This window comes from Oratosquilla oratoria, chromosome 13 (genome assembly GCF_046742065.1).
Source record: "Oratosquilla oratoria isolate Oo_2021 chromosome 13, ASM4674206v1, whole genome shotgun sequence".
Classification (NCBI taxonomy): Eukaryota; Metazoa; Arthropoda; class Malacostraca; order Stomatopoda; family Squillidae; genus Oratosquilla; species Oratosquilla oratoria.
In genome coordinates, this window is record NC_134789.1 from 35,818 (window position 1) to 58,297 (window position 22,480).

Below are 22,480 nucleotides of genomic sequence, written 5' to 3' on the forward strand. Positions count from 1 at the left end.
GAGGTATGCCAATATAGCAGTATTAGGATATGAAGTAGGATGGAATGAGAAATATGGCAGCGAGGCAAAGAATGTAGGTAGAAAGAGAGCTATTGCATATGGTAAATCAAAGAGCAAGAAGTAAATGATGTAAGAATTACTGACCTGGCTGCTCAGGTTCTCTGGTAGAAGGGCTGGAATGGGTAGAAAGAGCTGAGTAGGGACATGTGCCCGAAGAAGGAAGGATCCATCTACACCTGAAAACACCAATTCATAACATAAGTCTTGATGATGAGGAGAAGGGTTTCATTCAAAATAAGGAGAAATATGGAACCCCAGAGAAATGCAGCCACCACAAAGAAGACACAGAGCACATTATATTACACTGTCCCATGCTCACTGACTATACAGCTCAAGAAAACCTCTTCATTGAGAGACTTGTGTCCTGAAACTGTGGCTATGACTAGTTTCCTGTGGGCCATGGGTCTCCTACAAGAGACAATGGACTGATTGATTAATAATCATACAGAGCCTGCTAGTGGTGATACTGCAGAGGAAAAACACTTTTCCTTGCCTCCATTTGGTGTTGCTCCAAGAGGCCTGTACATTTTCTCCAGAAGAGCTCCATAAACTTATTCATTATCTCCCATCCCAGTTTCACCTTTGCCTACATTAATCTAGAAGACATTTCCCTCCACTCCACCACATGCTTTCCTATCTCATCAATTATCAGCTGAGCCACTCCTTCCTTCCCTGGACCACTCATCACTCCCGACACTTTCCCCACTAACACTCCTACACTCAATCTTGCCCCTCTCCTTTACCTTAGTTTCACTTAATACTAACACATCAATCTTTCTCGCAGTCAAACTGCCATCTCTTCCCTTTTGCTCTCATCTGTACCACAACCTTGTACATTTAATGAACCAATTTCTAGGCTTTTGACTGGGACCATCCTTTCAGACCCTCTTATGCCTGCATTTTTTGTAGGATGATTATGCAGAGAGCAGAATCTCTAGTCCCATCATTATGCCCCATTTTTACAACAGGCACGGGAAACATGGCAGACTTCTTCCCCTTGCCCCACCACAGGGAGATCCAGAAGAGGTACAGTCATAGAGGCAGTACAGTAAATAGCATAGAGGAGCTGTAGTACAAAGGAAGCATCATTCCTCTATGAGTGGAGATCTCATCTCTAACATAGACAAATGATGTACAGCTCCAGTCCACAGGGGCACCCCAAAACAATGCCTAAAACATTGGCTGTATGTTACCATGCCAAAAATGGAAATTAAATTTGAGTACAAGGAAATGCAAAGTATTGGAAATGGGAAATAGCTAAAAAAGACCATGATTGAATTGTTTACTGGGAAGTAAGCAAATTACACAGGCAAAAGAGGAGAAAGCAAGTTTGCCAACTGTGTAGTTAATGAATGGAATGAGCTTCCTGCAGAGGCAGTGTAGTATAGTTCAGTTTGAGGCTTTGGAATTAATTTACATAAGCATCCATAGTTGCAGTGAGAGGCACTGGGAAAATGACTGTGGTGAGGAAAATGGAGGAGAAATAAGAAAAGATGAAGTGAAGGCAGTTGTTAAGATGATGAGAGCAGGTAAGGCACCTGGGTTAGATGGATGTCATGTAGAATGTCTGAAAAAAGGAGGTACAGTGATGGTGGACTGGCTGGTGAGATTGTTTAATGTTTGTTTAAGAGAGGGCAGAGTGCTGGAGGACTGGAAGAGTGCCTGTGTGGTTCCACTTTGCAGGGGAAGGGGGGACAGGTGTGAGTGTAGTAGTTTCAGAGGGGTTGGCTTGTTGAATGTGGTTGGGAAGGCTTATGTGGGAGGGTCTTGATTGTGAGGATTCAGAGAGGAACAGAGGGAGTAATTGGTGAGGAATAGTGTGGGTTTAAGACAGGTAGGGGTTGCATGGATCAGAGTTTTGTTGTAAGACAGATATGTGAGAAAGCTATAGGAAAAGGTTAGGGTGTTTTTTTGGCTTTTATGGATCTGGAAAAGGCTTACGACAGGGTAGATTGGGGGGACTGTGGGAGGTATTGCAGATAAATGGGATAGGAAGAAAGCTGTTAAGAGTAGTCAAGAGTTTTTATGTGAGTAGTAGAGCGTGTGTTAGGATTAGAAATGGAGAGAGTGAGTGGTTTAAGGTAAAGGTGAGACTTTGTCAGGGATGTGTTATGTCACCATGGCTGTTCAATTTATACATGGATGGGGTGGTGCAAGAGGTAGATGCAATGATAGTGGGTCAGGAACTGGGGATGGTTAAAGAAAATGGAGAAAAGTGGGAGATAAGCCAACTGTTGCTTGCTGACAAAACTGCATTTGTGGCAGGATCAGAGGAGGGGTTGAGGAAGTTAATGACAGAGTTTGGGAAGGTGTGCAGGTGATGAGATGTACAAGGGGAAAAAGTGGCAGCAGACTAGAAGTGAGTATTAAGGGAGAGAGACTAGGTAAATACACAGAAGGCAATGAGCATCTTATATCCTGTCCTATGTTCACTCTTTCCAAATAGGAACAAAAAATATATTCCCTAAGTGACTTTGGTCTGAATCAGTGTCCATGGCTTGTTTTCTAGATATTAAGGGTCTCTTATGAGAGAAAACTGATATGTTTTCATAGTGAGGGTTGGAACTACTGAAAGAATGATATTAGGTGGCTGATCAATCCACTGATCTCTCTTGCAGCAGGTTATCGGACTGACATGGTCGATTCTAAAGAGACAAAACCAGTTGGTAACTGAATTTGGCAGGATGTGTGAGAAAATAAAGATATATGTGAGTGTGGATAAAAGTAGCCTTACTATGATATAAACCATCTGACATGAGCCAAAAAAAAACATGACAGATCACCTTTATACAAGTTTCTTTTGGGACTTCAATTGTGCAGGCATCAACAAAATCTAATTCTTTCTATTTCCTGGGATTTTCACAGGAACTAAAGAGTAAAAAACATGTATGAAGTGATAGAAGAAGAACAAGTTATACAGCATATCTGTGCAACCCAAAATAATTAATAAAAACTAACATATTGTTAACTGATGTGCAATACCTGGAACCAAAATAATTGTAGCAAAAAGGTTGTCCTGCTGGGAACTAGATGAGTTCTTTCCTCGTCCAAGAGATGCACCTCTTAAGGCACTTTTTGAAAGAACAAGGTAACCAACCAATACTTCCCTACACGCCTGCAGCTTTTTAGAAAGTCCAATGAATATCTGCAAGAAAAAAATACATGCACATTCAATGAAGCACACACAATCGTTGTTTGTCATAGTGACAACACGCATAAACTGGTGTTCCAGAGAAATGCATTAATAACAGAATGTCTTAACAGTGCTACAACTATAGAATACCTGGGGTGTGATATATGGGAAGGGGAGTGCTTGTGGATACCCAAACAGTTAAATCATAATGTAAAAAGTGTGAAATTGAAGCAAAATGGAAGAAAATGTTGACGGGTCAGAGAAACCCCAAGATGGCCATTTCTTGTGTTCAAATGTAAACAGAGGTATCAAAAGATTTCTATATAACAATGGTGATGAAAGTAGTTTTTCTAGATTATGGGTATGAAAGAAGACACTTTAGTAGAATTATAGGTATAAAAAAGAACATGAGAAATATGAATGATTCATAGAAGAAACAATTTATCTATGGAAGACAAATAAGGAACAAGGAAGTGACTGACTTAAAAAAGTAAACACTGAAACAAAAGAAGAGATAAGTGTACTAAAAAAATAACTGGCCAAGTTGAAAGGTGAAAACGAGAGGTTGAAAAACAATGAAAAACAAATAACGAGACCATAAGGAAAGAGATAGATGAACGAATTAAAGAAAGGACCGTGGAAGCGGGAAAAAGCATAGGAGAAAATTAATTGCAGCAACTCAGGAATGATTGGAAAACAGACAATGAAGATAATAAGGTAATTTTCAAAGAAATAGTTCATCAACAGATGTACGAAAAGGCCAAAGATACAGTTATTAAGGTAATTAAACAAAAAAAAAATCCAGTAAGAGATACAGTAGACAAAAAAAAAAAAAGTATATTAATTGATGGTCTAAAAGAAAGACATAACCCAAATTGGCTCCTGAGAGAAAAAGAGGACAAAGAATTTGTAAAAAAAAAAAAAAAATCTAAAAGTAGTACAAGATAATAAACAAGAAATAGATAAGGAAATAGAGGAAATACACAGAATGGGTATGTAGAAGAAGGAAAAAGTCAACCACTAAAGATCAAATTAAGGTCACACATGGCAGTAGAAGAAATCTTAGCAAGAACAGGAAAGTTAGCAAATAAGCAAACACTACAAAAATATATGGATAAAAAGAAACATGAATGATGAGGAAAGAGAAAGAATTAAAACATTAAGAAGCGAAGCTAAAGAAAAAACGAGAAGGAAACAGACTGAGAAAATGGTTCTATTGGAGAGTGTTAGACATGAGACTGAAAAAATGGTATACCCAAGGGAAAAAATGAGAACAAGATGGAGGGAGTAGAAAATCAAAATCAACTTATACTAACATAAATGGACTGATCTCGGGATTAAACGAGCTTAACAATTACCTGTCAGAAGCAAAACCAGACATAATGGGAATTGTGGAGACAAAATTAGTACCAGTGTTGGATATGGATTATATAATCACTTAGAAATAGATAGGAGAAACAGGGTGGAGAAGTCCTGTTCCTGGTTAAGAAAATGTAATGAAGGTCACATAATGGAGAGAACAGGGTGGAGATGATCACAATAAGAGTTGAAGACAATGATGTGAAAACCAGAAAGTTTGCAGTTATTTATGTGCCCCCAAAAACAGGGTCTTGGAGAAAGATTACTTCATAATGTTAGATGATACAAAATCTCAATCAAATGAGATGCTGAAGGATGGAAGTAATGCAGAACTCATAGGTGATTTTAATTGCAAAGAAATATGTTGGGAAGAGATGACAGTGAAAGGTGGAGAGGATCAATGGGGAAATGTATTACTCAACATGACTATAGAACATACAATGACACAATGGGTAAAAGAAAACACTAGATTTAGATATAATAAAGAATTATCAATCCTAGATTTATTATTTATGTCAGAACCTGAAATAGTAGACAAAATTTAATACAAGACACCAATGGCGCAGAATGACCACATACTACTTGAGTTAGGACTAAAGGAGGAAATATATATATAAAGAGAAATAAGAAACACAGAGAAGACTGATGTATAGTAAAACAGACTGAGAAACTTAGGATATTTTTTCTTAAAGTGAGCTGGGAAAAATTCTACAAGGAAGAAACACAAGTGGAAGAAAAATGGATGATTCTGATGAAAATCTATAAAGGAGTGGATAAATATGTCCCAAAGCAAAAACAGGAAAAGGTGTACATTAAGTGCTGGTTTAACAGAAGGTACAGCAAAGTGAATGATAGAGACAGAGCTTGGAAGAGATAAAGAAAAGACCAGAAATCTAGAAAGTGGCAATTATATGTTCATTAAAGAAACATATATGTACAAATATGCAGGGAAGAAACATGTAACTGTGAGAAAGACAATAGAAAAATGTATGGATCACCCAAAGCTATTCTATAGATATGTAAATGAGAAACTAAAAAACAAACAGGAAATAGTGAAGCTACGCCAAGGAAATACTGTGCAGAATACAGAGAAGATACCAAAATGGCTGAAGTCATGTGCAAATACTTCAAGTCAGTTTTCACTAGAGAAAAAGTACATCTAGATGAAGGGAGAAAAGTGAAATCCCTCCCATGAAGGAAATAATAGTAACACAGAAAGAAACAGAAACAATGGATCAAATAACAAACCTCGATATCAGGATATCGCATGGCCCAGAATAGCAAATTGGATATTAAAAGAAAGTAGAGGAACTAGCAGACAAAATATACAACATAATAAGTTGCCTCCTCAAAGGAAAAATGCCAGAAGACTGGAAAAATGTTGATATCATACATGGAACATAAGAGAAGAGTTTAAATCTGTTTCAGATGAAATGCCTGAGAAGTATAATAGGGGTTACTTGGCTGGATAGAGTGAGAAATGAGGACGTGAGGAGGGAGAAAGAGAGTGGGGTGGAAAGGGAGTTGGGAGATAGGGTTGATGAAAGAGTATTGGGATGGTTTGGACACATGAAGAAAGATTAATATAAGAGGTGTGGAAGGCAGAGGTGGAAGGAGTGAACATGAGGGGGCAACCAAGGATGAGATGGATAGATGGGGTAAAAGGGGCATTGGGAAAGAGGGGAACCTCTGTTGAGGAAGGAAGGGAGAAGACAGAAGATAGGGGTGAATGGAGAATGATTGTGAATGGATGATGCTGTGATGCATGGAAGGGAGTGGGTGGGAGATGGGGTGAGGGAGTATGTGTGAATATTTTGATGCAGCCCAAGGGGATTTCTCCATCTTTTCTTTTCCTGCATGAGGAGACAGAATGAGGGTGTCACCGATTAAATGAAGCGGCCTTGCTGTGGATGTGCTGTGTCCTGCTACATTGCTTCTGAGATGAGTGGGCAAGATGAAGGGATGTCCCATTATTCAGGAGGAGCCAAGATAAGAGGGAGGGAAGGGATTGAGTGGGAGTGGAGTATGTGGGGATGGAATAGGTGGGGTGGATTTTATGCCTTTGTTTTTTGGCTACCTCCCTTATAAGGGGGAAATGGCCATTGATATATGTATGTGTATAAACAACATGTATGTGTACTTCACAATGAAGTAGCTTTTTGATCAAATATTATTTAATGCCTCTCCTGAAATTTTCTCATTACTTACTGAACATACCTCATATACTACAATTGGGTAAATACAATTAGGCAAATACACACACATTCATACATAAATCCACTGACCTGTCTGTTCTTCCAGAGCTGATCCAGGGTGAGGGATGTGCAGGCTGAGGGATGCAGGACCAAGGAGGGACCAACAATCCATTCAAGACCAATGTTATCATGTGACACACGCTTCAACACTGTGATCACATTCTGTGGCCCTTTGAATTTCAGAAAGAGATGAAAAAAGTGAAATACAGAAGTATACAACTCCTCCTTCTTTGTTTTAAAGAAATATTTGCAACACTTGATTACAGCACTCTTTAATTTGTAGTTTTAGAACCTCGTCTACAAGAACCCTGCAACATTCAGAGAGCTAGTGAAAGACACCAACTGAACTTGATGATCTCTTAGTTGAGTTCCTGAACCTGCCATAGGAAATGAATGGTTGTCCATGGGGCTGCAATCCCCAATAAGACTGAGGAAAGGAGGAAATGTCCATGGGAGGGAGGTACCTCCAACTCCTGGACAGCTGAGGCACAAGTGCAACCCCTTCCAGTTTCAACCAGTGCAGTCATTAAAACAAAAGCTCTAAGAGTTTTTATTCTTGCGACACTGCCTCTGACCCAGGGCAGTGGACAAGACGCAGGGATGACCTGTCATCCAGGAGGTGCCAAGACAAGAGAGAGGGTAGAGGGTGGAGGGGAGTGGAGTGTATTTAGGGGTGAAATAGGTGGGAATGGTTTTTATGCCTTTTTTTTTGGCTACCTCCCTAGTAAGGGGGAAAAAGCCTTGGTATATGTATGGAATTGAACCTAGTATTGAAATAAGTAAGAGTACTAACCACATATTCTCTGCAGTGTAGAAAATAATGAAAACCTATGGGGAACAAAAAAAAAAAAATGAAAATAAGAATAATAACAGGTTACACCAAAAGAATGGAAGAATTGAATAGTCTTTAGTATTTTGGGTCACATATAAAGTCTGTAAGTAAGCTCTATTGGATTTTCATTTTTGACAAAATGACAGAAAGACTTGAACAACTCTACTGCATCAAATTTTGTGTAAAGCTTGGCGATTTTCAAGTGAAAACAATCCACAAGAACCAACAAGCTTTTGGGGTCAAAGCAATGGGCACCACACAGATAAAGGAGTGGTACAACTGAGCAAAAGTTGACGCAGCCCGAAGGGATTTCTCCCCGTCCTCTCCTTTTATGCAATGGGGGGACGGAGAGGGGGGGTCGCCGATTTAATGAAGCGGCCTTGCTGTGGATGTGCTGTGTCTTGCGACACTGCTTCTGACCCAGGGCAGTGGACAAGGTGCAGGGATGACCCATCATCCAGGAGGTGCTCAGATAGGAGGGAGGGTGGAGGGGTGTGGAGTGTTTTCAGGGATGGAGTGGGTGGAAATGATTTTGTGCCTTTCCCTTTTTGGCTACCTCCCTTGTAAGGGGGAAAAAGCCCTGGTATATGTATGTATGTATGTATGTATGTATGTACAACTGCTTCAATAATGGCCAATCAGTGAAGAGTTGTTGTTGTTGTTGTTGTTGTCGTTCCCTAGACTGTCTGTCCGAGCAGTCCCGTCTCCCCAAGGAAGGCCACAGCCGAAACTGGGTTTTCCCACAAATCCTTTATAGAGTGTATGTTGTGTTGTTTGCGTGCATGATTGTGTATAATGCAGTCTTCCATTATGTGTTGTATGGTATGGGGTGAAGTGTTACATCCTGGGCAGCTGTTCACAACACGGTCGTCCAGCCTCTTCTGGTAGCTTAGAAGTGCTGGGTGGTGACCGCATCGCAGTCTGGCCAAGTGGACTCTGTCCTTTCGTGGGAGAGAGGATTCAGAAGGGTGGATATCAGGGGGTCTGGCATGCAGCAGTGTGTTGTCTTTCAGTGTGTTAATGGAGCGGTGAGTGATATGATTATGAATATGTTTCCGGAGGCTGGTATTTGGTGGTTGTGGAGGAAGAGAAGAGAGTATCTGTGCGTAATAAAGGTCTTTGGGTGTAGTTTTAATGTTTCTTGGTGTGTGTGGGTGTTCTGCTATGTAGTGTAGCGGGTGTGATGTGTTTGTGGTGGCTGCAGCAAGTGTTTGTGTGCCTCTCATGTCGAGGTGGTCCTTGACTTTGAGGACTTTTGTTTCATAGTGTAAATGGTCTGTAGGTGATGTATTTGTGCAGCCTGTAATTGTTTTTAGGGCTTTGTTTTGTATGATTTGAAGGGTGTTGTGGTGTGTCTCACTGAGATTAGGAGCCCATGCAGGACTCGCATAATTCATCACTGAGCGTATGCATTGTTTGTATATTGTTATATTAGTTTCTTTGTTTTGTCCAAATGTTGTTCCTGTGATTGACTTAAGTGCGTTAAGTCTAGGTGTGCATTTGTTTTTTATGTTTGTGAGGTGTTGTTTGAAAGACATGGATGTATCGTATGTTACACCAAGAATTTTCGGTGTGTTTGTGTGTGGTATTAGAGTGTTGTTGATGTAGAGATGAGGTATGTATTTGTGTTCTTTTGTCCAGTTGGTGAGAAGTGTTGCTGTAGATTTGGTTGGAGCTATTTTGAGTCTGTTTGTGATGAACCATGTGTTGAGTGTGTCAAGGTAAGGCTGGATTATTTCTGCAGCTTTGTCTGTGTTACGATGTGTGCATGTGATTGTTATGTCGTCTGCGTAGGAAGAGATTTGTATTTCTGAGGTGTCTGGCGTGGGTAAGTCATGCATGTATTTACCTAGTTGTATTTTGCGGGAAGGGGAGCTATGCTCGTGTTGTCCCGCCTTTGTATCTTGCAGTGTCTAGTTTGTTTTTAAACTCATGAATGGTTTTTGCGCATACTATTTCATTGTCCAGTTTGTTCCAAGTGTCCAAAACTCTATGAGGAAAACTGTTTTTCTTCAGTTCTCTTCTATAGCTATGTTTTTTTATTTTCTTTCCATGTCCTCTTGTGTTTCTTTTGTCCCAGTTAAGTAAGTTCTCACTATCGAGTACCTCTGTGCCTTTCATGATTCTGTAGATGGTCAATAGGTCACCTCTCTCTCTTCTTTGCTCCAGTGTCGGTAACTCCAGTTTAGCCAATCTCTCTTCGTATGATAGGTTTGCAAGTGCAGGTGCCATTTTTGTAGCTGCTCTTTGGATTCTTTCTATTTTCTTTATATTCTTTTTGGTACTGGGGGACCACAATGTCGCTGCATACTCTAATCTAGGCCTTATCAATGTAACCAATATTTTTTTCATCATGTCTTCGTCCAAGTATGTAAACGCCACTTTTATTGATCTTAGCAAGTTGTAAGTCTCCCCGACAATTTTGTTAATCTGTATATCATAGGACAAGTCGTTCGTGATAATTACTCCCAAATCTTTTTCGGATCCTACTTTCTTTACTTCTTTGGTTCCAATTGTATATTTTCCTGATATTCTGTTTTTGCTTTTTCCAAACTCCATTATGCTACACTTCTTAGTATTAAAGTCCACTTCCCATTTCTGACTCCAGTTCCATACCCTATTTAGGTCTTCTTGCAGTGCTTCACAGTCCTCATCAGTTTCTATTTTCCTTAGCAGTTTGGCGTCATCGGCAAAGAAGCTCATGTAGCAGTTCACGTCCTCATCCATGTCATTCATATAGATAGCAAACATTATTGGTGCCAGCACAGATCCTTGCGGTACTCCACTGATCACCTCTTTCCAGTCTGAATATTTTTCTCTGAGCACTACTCTCATCTTTCTACCAGTCAGAAAGTCCTCTATCCATTTTAGTAGGTTTCCCTGTATTCCTCCTATGTGTTCCAGTTTTTTTAGTAGTTTTCTGTGTGGTACTTTGTCAAAGGCTTTTTGCAAGTCTAGGAATGCACAATCAGCCCATCCATTTCTTTCTTGCACTATGTCTATTAGTCTTGAGTAAAAGCATATTAAGTTTGTGGAGCATGATCTTCCTTGTCTGAATCCGAATTGTCTTGGGTTTAATATGTCATTGTCTTCCAGATGTTTTACCCATCTATTCTTGATTATTTTCTCACAAATTTTGGCAATGGTGCTTGTTAGTGATACTGGCCTATAGTTGGTGGGTTCTTCTTTGTTTCCTCCTTTGTGTATTGGTACAATGTTAGCGTTTTTCCAGTCCTCGGGTATCTTTCCTTCTTTGAGTGAGCTGTTTATTAAGATGTGTATTTTGTCTGTTAGTTCTTCTTTGCACTCCTTTAGAATCCAATTTGCAATACCGTCCGGGCCATGTGATTTTCTGACATCCAGCCTTGATAAATGTTCTGATATTTCCTTTAGTGATGCTGTAAACTCATTCATGAGGGGAGATTTCTTGTTTTTGTCTATGTCACAATTCGGTATTTTCTCTCTGGTGAAAACAGATTTAAAGTGATTGTTCATGACTTCGGCCATCTCTAAATCTTCTGTGTATTCTATGTTTCCTTGGCATAGTTTCACCAATTCCTGTTTGTTTTTAAGTTTACCATTCACATACCGATAGAATAGTTTGGGTTGCTCTTTGCATTTGTCTATAATATCCTTCTCATGGTTCCTTTTCTCCTCTCTTCTCACATTAACATACTCATTTCTATAGTTAACATAAATTTGCCATTTGCTTTGTTTTTTGTCTTTTCTCCACTTTTTCCAAGCTTTGTCCCTTCTGTCTTTTGCCTCACTGCATCTTTTGTTGAACCAACATTTAATGTACTCTCTCTCTCGCTTTTGTCTTGGTACATGCCTGTTTACCCCTTCATTGTAGTTTTCCATCAATATATTCCATTTCTCTTCCACTGCTGTTTCTTCCCTGTAAAATATTTCTCAGTTTGCATTCCGGAAGAATGTCTTTAGTTTTGTAAAGTCTGTTTTGTTGTACCTCAGTCTTCCTTTCCTATGCTTTTCGTTCCTCTCTATGTCTATTTCTTCCTTTAGTATAGTTTCGATGAGTACATGGTCACTCTTTCCAATTGGTGTCTCATACTGGACTTTATGCACTATTTCAGGCTCTGTTGTAAATATTAGATCTAGTTTCGATGGCTCTTCATTATTTCTGTACCTTGTGTTTTCACGGACCCATTGGGTCATTGTGTACTCCATGGTCATATCTAGCAGTACATTGCCCCACGAGTCATCTCCTCCTTGCACTGTCATGCTGTCCCAACAAATTTCTTTGCAATTGAAGTCCCCCATAACTACCAGATTACCCTTACCCATTAGTATCTCATTGAGTGATTTTCTTGTGTCATCTAGCATTTTTGTATGTTCAATTTCTTTCCAAGCGCTTGTTTTTGGAGGCACATAAGTCACCACAAACTTTCTACTTTTCATATTCTTGCCTTCGACTTTTATCATGATCAATTCAGCATTACCTTTGCCCTCTGCAATTTTTGTCACCTTTAGGTCTTTCTTGGCCAAGAACATGATTCCCCCTCCCTGTTTCTTGTCCCTGTTTTTTATCCAGTAGTTGTATAAACCTTGTCCGATAACAGTGGATGGTATTTCACCTCTTAGTTTAGTCTCTACAATTCCCATTATGTCTGGTTTTGCTTCTAACAGATAATCATTGAGTTCGTTCAGTCCCGAAATTAGTCCGTCAATGTTGGTATAGGCCACTTTTAATTTTCTTCCTTCTCCCTGGTTTCTTCTTCCCTTGTTTTGTTCGTTTTGAAGCGCCATTGTCTTAATCTCAAGTCTATTACTCTCCACTGGAATTCTTTGCATTCTGTCTCCGATCTTTTCAAGTTTTTTTCCTTTGCTTCTTCTCTTAGCGCCCTTTCTTTTTCTAATTCCTCAGTACTCATTTCTCTTTTTATCCATATCTTATTGTATTTTTCACTCTTTGCCAAGTTACCTACTTTTTCAAATATGTCTTCTACTACCACTTGTGACCTTAGTTTTATCTTTAGAGGTCGATTCCTATCCTTAGTATAGCGACCAATTCTGTAAGTCTCTTCTAAGTCTGTGCCTGAATCACTATCTCCCCCCTGAATTTCATTAAGGATTTCTACTGCTGTCTCTTTTTCTTCTTTTTCTCTCATGTACCTCGCCAATCCTTGTTTTTCTTTAAGCCCATAAACCACAATACATTTCTTCCTATCTACTGTGTCCCTGACCCAATTTGCTTTTTCGTTAAATAATGTGGGGGATAGAACTGAGCCCTGTGGTACTCCGTTCTTAATGTTTCTGATGTGCGATGATTGGCCATTATATGACACATGAGCATTCCTGCCTGCCAGATAATTGGCCAGCCATCTTTTGGTGTTATTGTGCATGTCTGTGTTATATATTTTATTTGTTAGGTTGTGGCGGGGGATAGCATCAAAAGCTTTACTAATGTCCAATGTTATAAGAAGTGTTCTGTGGTGGGGCCTATCTGAATTGATGCCATCAAAAATTCTTTGTGTGAGGTTTGTCAGAAGAGTGTTTGTGGAGTGTAGTGGCCTAAAGCCGTGTTGTGAGTCAGCAAGGGGAATATATGGTGTGACAAGTTGAAGTATTAGGCGTTCAATGACTTTAGAGGGGGTGCAGAGAAGTGTGATTGGGCGGTGCGATGTTGGGATTGTTGGGTCTTTGTACGGTTTTGGAATGGTGATTATTTTACCATGCTTCCAGATGTCGGGTATAGTGTTGTGTGAATAGCTGTAGTTTGCAATGTTTGTGAGTGCGTGTATACCTTGTGGTCCAATGTGTTTTAGGTGGATGTTGCTTATGTTATCAGGGCCACAGGCAGATGAGTGCTTGAGATTATGCATTATGAGTTTTGTCTGACTGTCTATGAAGGGTGTATAGTCTGAGTCTGTGGGGAAGTCTTTCTTACGTCGAATGGTGCGTCGGTCGTCAGGGTGAGATGTAAGATGGCTCGTCTGTGCAAAATGACGTATGAGTGCGTTTGCTTGTTGTCTGTTTGAGGGTAGATTATCTGTTGTTGTGATTATTGCTGCGTGAGAGCGTGTAGTGTTAGTGTTGGATAGTGTGATGCTGTTGAGTGTTTTGTACAATTTGCTGGTGTTTGTTTTGTGATCAAGTGTATTGATAAAGTTTTGCCAATTTTGTGTTTTTTGTTCATGTATTTTATTGGCAATCACAGTGTTTAGTGTTTGTATTTGGTCTGCTATGTTTTGAGGGATAGGTGTGGGGGTATCGTGTTTAAGTGTGTCACGTTGTCTGATGAGGTCTTGGATTTCTGGTGTGAAGTTGGGGTTGTGTGATTTTCTATTGCCTCTCGGGATGTATCTCTTGTCTGCGTTTTGTATGATTGTATTAAAAGCGTGCACAGCATTGTTTATGTTTGTGATTGGTGTACTGTTAAGTGTTTCAAAATGTTGTTCTGTCTCTTCAGTAAAGGCTTCCCAGTTAGCTCTCTTGTAATTGGTGTAAGTGTGTCTGTGGCCAGCTGGGGTGCATCTTGTTTTGGTGGTGATGATGATTGGAAGGTGGTCAGAGCCAAGGGCTCCGACCACTCTCCATGATGTTGTTGGGGTTAGGCAGGGGGAGCAAAAGGTGATATCAGGAGAGGAGGGAGTGTAGAGGGCTTGGTATGGGATATGTGTATGATTATGTGTGTTGTTCATGATAGTCAATGAGTCGAATTGAGTCTGTATATCAAGCCCTCTGTCTGTGTCAGGGTTGTCGACAAACCAGGCAGACGACTTGGCGTTGAAGTCACCACCCATGATCAGGTTGGGGATTGAGGTTAGTTGGCTGAGTTGAGGTCTGAAGGTGTTTGGAACTGTGGGGGATGATTGGGGGGGAATGTACATGTTAACTATTGTTAGTGTTGAATTGTTGCCTGTGCGGATACGAATGGATTGGGTTTCTGTTGTGTTATCTGTGGTAGGGAGGAGAATTTTGGTTGTGGCACTTGTGTCCACAAAACAGATGGAATGGTGGATCAGGGTGATGAGTCCACCGCCATTGCCGTCAGTCCGGTCTTGTCTGATGGTGGTGTAATTATGAAATGATGGTGTTTTGTGTGAGTGTCTTAATTTTGTTTCTTGTAAAATTGCAATGTGTATGTTGTGTTGTTTAAGAAAGTGTTCAAGTTCATGTTTTTTAGTGTTAATACCGTCAATGTTGTGTTGTAATATGTTGATGTTGTGTGTTTTGTATGTGTTGTATGTTGCCGTTTGGGGTTGAGGTTGGGGTGGTAGTGGGGAAGGTGTAGGATCTGGGTCAGAGGGGGGGAAAGGAGAGATCGGGGACAAAGGAAGGGGAGTACTAATCGGGGGTAAAGGCAAAGGGAAATTGGGAGTGGGTAAGGGTGTTGGCTGTGGTTGGGGAGGTGGGATTGGGGTTACTGGAGGGCAGGTAGAACATGTCCAAGTGTTTGTGTATTGGTTTGTGTCAGCAAGTGTTGTACAAGTGAGGTGGGCCCAGTTTTTGCACATATTGCACTGAACTGAGCCCCTTGTCTGTCTGCTCGAAGTAATGGGTTTAGAGCATGTTGGGCATGTGTATTTTGTGGTGGGCCCAGGATTGCTCTCTACATCTCCGGCTAAAAGTAGAAGAAGAGGGGTGATCGCCGGAAAATGACCCCTCAGTGCAGAAAAAACGTAACATTGTGTGTTGGAAAAAAAGGATTGTGGTACTCCCCCAGGTAGGCGTAGTTCCTCCTTGGGGATCGGTGCCATCTGCGTAGAGCTGATGGCCAGGGGTGGTTGCTGCTGATTGGCCCCCAACTCTTGGGGTTGGGGGGTGGTCCCACGACGTAAACGTTGCAGCACACTGGTAGGCCTTCAATATCCCAAAATGAAATCATCATTAACCAATTGAGGATCCTAGTGATGCAGGATTGTCTAATCATGATCAGATAACTTGCAGATGAGGTGGGCATCAGCATTAGATCCATTCATTCCATTATGAAGGAAGATTTGGGCTTCAGGAGAATATCAGCAAAGTCCATTCCAAAGCTGTTAACAATTGAGCAGAAGCAACCCTTTTGGAGATTGTACAGGACATGCCGGAGACTATGAACAGCAATCCCAACTTCTTCAACACAGTCATCACTGGTGATGAGTCCTGTGTTTATGGATTCGATCCAGAAACCAAGTTGCAATCATCACAATGGAAGCATCCAACATCCCCAGGCCTAGAAAAGTAAGACAGGTCCGCAGCAATGTCAAAGTCATGCTGACCATCTTCTTTGAATCCATGAGGAGCTGAGATGGGAGTGATGGAAAGGGTGGCGGAGGAGAAAGAAATGGATGGGAACAGGTGCCTCTGACTTAGCTATCTCCCTAATAAGGGAGACAAAGCTCTTGGTATATAGTGTAGCTTTAATGATTCTTTTCAACAGTGCCACAATTATCATTATTATCTTTTTATTCGGTAGGATGTCTTCTACCTATTATGAAACTAAACCTACATCAATCAATCTGTTATCCATATCTCTCATGCAGAAGACCCAAGGCTTCCAGGCAATCAGCTATAGCCACCTGGCAGGCCCATAAATCCCTAAGGGAAGAAATCTTGTGTTGTTGTTTAATGATTGTTAATGTGAGGCATTGTAGGATGAGGTGTTCAATGCCCTCTGTGTGGTGGTTGCAGATAGAACCTATGACTAGACCTTTTCTGTGTTGATACTGTTTTCATGCTGAATGGTATCCTGTATACAGGCATGCCAGTGTGGTGCATACTTCTCTTGAGAGGGGTTTTTCTGTGGGGTCAAGGTCTGAGGGTTGTAGGTTCACCATACACCATGGTCTTGGATCACATGTTGAACTCGTGATAGACAGTTATTAACCTCCTGGATGAGAGCTCAGAGCTAGTATGACCAATCTATGGATAATACTGTGACCTTACACGCACACACACCGCCAACTCCCCACCCACAAGAGTTGGAGTAATAAACCACAGTGCAGCAGCAATACTAAAATTATTTCAGCCCTGGGTGGGATTTGAACCCGGACCACCGTAGTGGCAGGTAAGAACTCTAACCACTGTGCCACGAGGTTGTGTCAGAGTACTCTGTTGGTCTGAGTGAATGTGTTTATGAGTGGATGCATTGTGTGGTACTGGTGGTAGATTGATGTATATGTTAGAGCAGTGGGCATTCCCCCCCCCCCCTCCAAATTCAGCTGGTCATGCTTGTGTGATATAATGAAATGGAAGATTACAGTTTAGCACTCTAGCATAGAACTATGTACCCATCATATTCATATATCATTCTATGAGGTGGATTTTTGTGTCTGTGTTCAGTTTAACCCTCAATCTTTACCATGCAATATAATTATACTAACTCATTTTAGATATTGCCAGGCAAATTTGTAACAAAGATTATCTTCTGATCTCAATACAAGAGTAAATCATACATACATACATACATACATACATACACCAAAGGCTTTTTTCCCCATTACACAGGAGGCAGCCAAAAGAAAAAGTCATAGAAACCACTCCCACCCATTCCATCCCCTAATACTCCACTCCCCTCTACCATCTTCCCTCCATCTTATCTTGGCACCTCCTGGATGACGGGTCATCCTTGCATCTTGTCCATTGCCCTGGGTCAGAAGCAGTATCGTAAGACACAGCACATCCACAGCAAGGCCGCTTCATTAAATCAATGACCCACCCTCTCTACGTCCCCTCATGCAAAAAAGAAATGGAGAAGACAGGGAGAAATCCCTTCGGGCAGCGCCAATTTATTTCTCATACATACTCCCTCAATCCCCATCCCCCACCCACTCCCCTTCATGCATCACAGCATCATCCATACACAACCCTTCTCCATTCACCCCTATCTTCTGTCTTCTCCCATCCTTCCTCAACAGACATTCCTCTCTTTCCCACTACCCCTTTTACCCCATCCATCCATCTCATCCTTGGATGCCCCCTCATGTTCACTCCTTCCACACCTCTTTTATTAATCTTTCACCATTCATTCTTTCCATGTGTCCAAACCATCCCAATACTCTTTCATCATAACATCATATAATCAACATCAAGGAATCTAAACGAGTTAAAATGGTTTCTTTTAAAAGTATTCAGTATGATAAACTCTATTGGCAAAAAAACTTTACAATGGGAAACTATAACTGTCTACCTCACCTGTAGCTGGCATTGCCTGAACCATAGTACAAGGCTGTAGCGCAGTGTAAAAAGCAAGATGTGCTGGGAAAGATGACGGGTCTATACAGTTTTCCTTCACATCTGCAAACACTAAAAGCATATGTACTAACATTATTAACGAAATAATCAATTGGTGGTTATGCAAGGGATTACAAAGGATTACAAAGGCGGAGCATGCTGACAGGAGACCTTTTGGTCCATAACTAGGTCGGATGCAAAAAAATATATAATAATGATAAAAAAAATAAAATGAAAATTATGATAATATAAATAATAATAAATAAAATAAATAAATGCATGGGTATAGTTAAATAATAAACAAATGGGTAAATAATAATAAATTGACATAACTAATACTAAATGAAAAGCAAGCAAATAATAAATACAGAGAAGGAATCATCTACTTGCCACCTGGTCTTCACATCCCAACTACAACTTTACTTCCATCAGGATGTGCAACCCTACACCCAGGTCACCATCCATCATTAAGACAGTACAACACAGTGTAGTTGTACATGAGTTACCTCTGGATTCTGTCAACTGGATTGATCATATTTTCTATGTTTATTATTACTTAGAGTAAAAGAGAATGAGTAATACAGCAGTGACTTTATATATTTTATGATACAAGTAGTGTGATGCATCTTACATATGGCAGCTGATGCTGTGTGAGAATTTGACTCGTACTGAAGTGATCTTTTGTGATTTGGTTTTACGTCACAGACTCCTCCTATCAGGAGGCTAGGACGGTGCCCCTTACAGTGGAATTTGTAGCGTGGAATTTAACGTACTATGCCCTTAGTTCAACTCACTCCGAGCAGGATTTGAATTGTCATCATCTCAACCTCCACTGAAAATGATGACGCCCTAACCCGCTCGGTCAGCGAGCATCCTTATCGTACTGAAGTGGTTAATAATAAAAGGTTCAGTGGCAGATCTAAAGGGTCTTTCCTGGAGCAGCCACTACACCAGGTAGGGCAATTGGTTTTAGGAACTACAATTTCACCAAAATCAAGCCGACTCCAGACAGAAGTAATGACAAAACCACTACCACCATTCATCCCCTTACCTGGAAGGCACAACTTCTGATTGCAGCTAAAAACTTCTTATTGTAACTAAAAACTCTTTTCTTTCCTAGGCACTATTACTAAAACTTACATGTGCAAGGTTCCACAGCTTGGTCAATAGAACAGTTGAAGTGAATATTGACATCACATTCAGTACTAGGTTCAGGCTGAAGCCATTGCTGTAAATAAAATTTTCCAATTAAGTAAAAGTCCATTATTATCAATAGGTATTGTGAAACATATACTGATGGAGCTAATACTGGGTTGATTGGTCTGTATAAAATTATTTCTATCTATATACCAAGGGCCTCCCCCTTATAAGGGAGGTAGCCAGCCAAGGCATACACCTACTTCCACCCATTCTCCTCCCATCCATGACCCCTCCTCTTAGCTCCTCAAGGATGAAAGGCCATCCCTGTCTCCTGCCCACTACCTGGTTCAGATGCAATGTAGATGACACACTCTGGTCAATGGGTAGAGTTTCAACCCATTCATTTCAGTGATATCCCCCATGCAAGTAAAATAATTCAAATATTACCACATTCAATTCTGCAAAACCAATGTAAAGTCTAAGTATACAAAGACATAACAGGACCAATTCTTACCCTGAAGTAGCGTTCAATTGAATAGAAATCACAGGTGATCTCTGTCTTGGTCACTGTCACATTGACTTGAGAAAATAAATCATAACTCAGGTTTGCTGAGGAATTCTTTTTCTCCTCACTGTAAAAGGAGTGAGAAAAAAAAGTAAGGATTGATGTGTTACCATAAAAAAGATATAGAAAAGTAGTGATTTTAAAGAATCTCAATGCCAGTGCAAGAGATGAAAAAATAGATGGTAGCAGGGAGGTACAGGGTGTCAGTTAAGAACTATACTGTAGAGATATTGGAGATGCATTTAGAAAAGGATTTCATGACAGTGAACACAGTGTATAAGGAGAAATACAATCCAAGTACCCAAAGGAAAGGTGGTGGATGGGATGGTGGCTGAAAGGGCATAATCATATTAAATGGTAGTACCCAAAGGGAGATTTGGAAGAGTTCTGGATGTAAATGTTTTCGGGAGAGAAAGCAGGGGACTGTCAGATTTATATCTAATAAAAGGTGAATTAGAAATGGAGGTAAAGTGAAACAGGAAAACAGAGGGAGACAGAGAAGTGAAGGTGAAAAAAAAACAAGACTAAATACCAGAAGCTGAGACAAGCATGGGAGGTAGTGAAGGACTAAAGAGAAGCATTGAATGAAAAGCAGGTATGTTTCAAAGAGGAAATGAAGTACACAAAGATGTTGTGGGAAAAGGAGAGGTAGTGAATGGTGGAATGAAGAGGTAAAGGCAATGATGAGCAAAAAAAAAAAAGACCTTATGAGGATTGTTTACAAAATAGAAGTTGGTAAGCACATTAAATGTACTGAGAGAAGAACCAAAATTAAGAGTGAGGGAAACCAAAAGGAGAGTAGGCAAAGTTGGTAGGTGTTTGGTAATAAATACTTAAAAGAATAATATGTTTTGGAAAGAAATGACAAAAGTGAGGTGAGTCAAGTAAAGAGAAATAGATGGACAGATATTAATGGTTGCAAAGGTAGTAAGGGAAATGTGGACTTAATATTCCAAGGACTTGTTGAATGTGGAGAAGGATTAGGAGATTTTGATTGTGGCAGTGGGAAATGCCAAAAAACAACTGTAAATGAGCCAAAAATGGTAGGGCTATGTGAACTCCTCATCTACACTCACTGCACTACTCTTACCCACCACATACAACACCACTACACTCTCTTTCTCAAGTAATTTATGGGCCTATTTGATGGTTGTTGCTGGTTACCTTGGAACTATGAGTCTCCTAAATGAGCTCTCAGGAAGTGCTGTATCTCACTGCCTTGTATGATCTAAACAGAAGGGCAAGGGACAGGAATGTTCCTTCATCCAAGATTAGGTGAGATGGGAGATGTATTAAATTAATTTTAACTATATATGGGATGAGTGTCTCCTTTGATTTGGCCACTCCCCTTACAAGGAGTGGGTTATTGATGTATATAACTAATTGTTATATACAAGGGCAGAATTAGTACAAAGAAAGCTATCTTGTAAGGCAGACTAGAGTGATAAGATGGTTTGGGCGTAAGGCTGCGTTTAGAATTGAAGCAAATGACAGGAATGAAAAGAGAACAGAAGGGGAAAAAACGAGTTTTTTTGGAGAGTGCTGGACTTGAGACTGAAAAAATGGCATATCAAGAAAATGGAAACCTAATCCAAAAAAGAAAAAAAAATGCAAAATTAAAAGTGGCATATACAAACATTGACAGCATGATCTCTGGATTCAATGAACTGAATGACTACTTAGAAACTGATAAACCTGACATCATGGGCGTAGTGGAGACGAAATTGAAAGGACCACTATTAACAACCATTGTGGGACATGGTCTATATAACGTATGGGCAAAAAACAGAACCGAAAAGAGAGGAGGAGGTGTCATGATACTAACCAAAAAAGGATTAAATGTAACCAAGGTTATTGAAGGAAAAGGAAACACAGAAACTATCATGATTAAAATTGATTATAAAAAGACAAAAAGCAGAAAGTTTGTAGTACTGTATGTACTATCAAAGACCCATGCATGGTAAGATGGTGATCATTCCAACTTATTGGAAGAAACAATGGAGGTGCTTAATGAGTTGCTAAAAGAAGGTGGAAACTTAGTAATCATGGGCGATTTTAACGCAAAAGAAATAATTTGGGAAGAAATGACAGTCAAAGGAGGAGAGGAACTTTGGAGCAACACCATACTGGATATGACTATTGAGGACACACTAACACAATGTGTTAAGGGAAACACTAGATATAGAAATAAGGAAGAACCATCAAAACTAGACCTAATATTAACATCTGAACCGGAAATTATAAACAAAATGGAGTACAAAACACCTATTGGAAAAAGTGACCACATACTAATAGACTTTGAATTAAAAGACCATTATAATACTTACAGAAATGATAAACATAGAGAAGGAAGATTTATGTACAACAAAACAGACTGAAAAACTAAGGAAATTTTTCCAAGACGCAAATTGGGATGGGTTCACTAATGACGAAACAAAGACGGAAGACAAGTGGAACATGTTTAAAGAGAAGTACAATGAGGGAGTAAATAAATATGTACCAATAAAGAAGCATAATGAGAAATATATAAAATGTTGGTTCAACAAAAGATGTAGTGAGGCTAAAGCTAGGAGAGATAAAGCCTGGAAAAAATGGAAGAAAAATAGAAAAACATCCAAATGGCAAACATACAAAGTACTTAGAAACGAATATGTAAACATACGCAGGAAGGAAAAAAGGGAATATGAAAGGGATATTATAGACAAATGTAAGGATCAACCGAAACTCTTTTACAGATATGTAAATGACAAAACAAAGGACAAGCATGACATAGTAAAACTACGTGAAGGAGACAAGGAATACACAGATGATACAGAGATGGCAGATGTTATGATCAGACATTTCAAATCTGTATTTACAATCGAGAACTCTCAACCCTGGGAGAATGATCAGTTAGAAAGTTCACCCATTATGAAGGAAATAACAATAACACAGAAGGAAATAAGAGAACAAATAAA

General features: G+C 40.0%; 1 protein-coding gene across 1 annotated transcript in view; it reads right to left on the reverse strand.

The window, feature by feature from the left end:
- LOC143032289 (uncharacterized) overlaps positions 1–22,480 on the reverse strand; it is a 59,301-nt gene that overhangs the window by 8,633 nt on the left and 28,188 nt on the right. Inside the window, exons 6-11 of the mRNA XM_076196763.1 lie at positions 19,473–19,590; positions 18,959–19,046; positions 17,780–17,890; positions 6,838–6,977; positions 3,043–3,205; positions 145–236 (exon numbers count right to left, since the gene is read on the reverse strand). Coding sequence (XP_076052878.1) covers positions 145–236; positions 3,043–3,205; positions 6,838–6,977; positions 17,780–17,890; positions 18,959–19,046; positions 19,473–19,590 — 712 coding nt within the window. The remainder of the gene's footprint in view (positions 1–144; positions 237–3,042; positions 3,206–6,837; positions 6,978–17,779; positions 17,891–18,958; positions 19,047–19,472; positions 19,591–22,480) is intronic.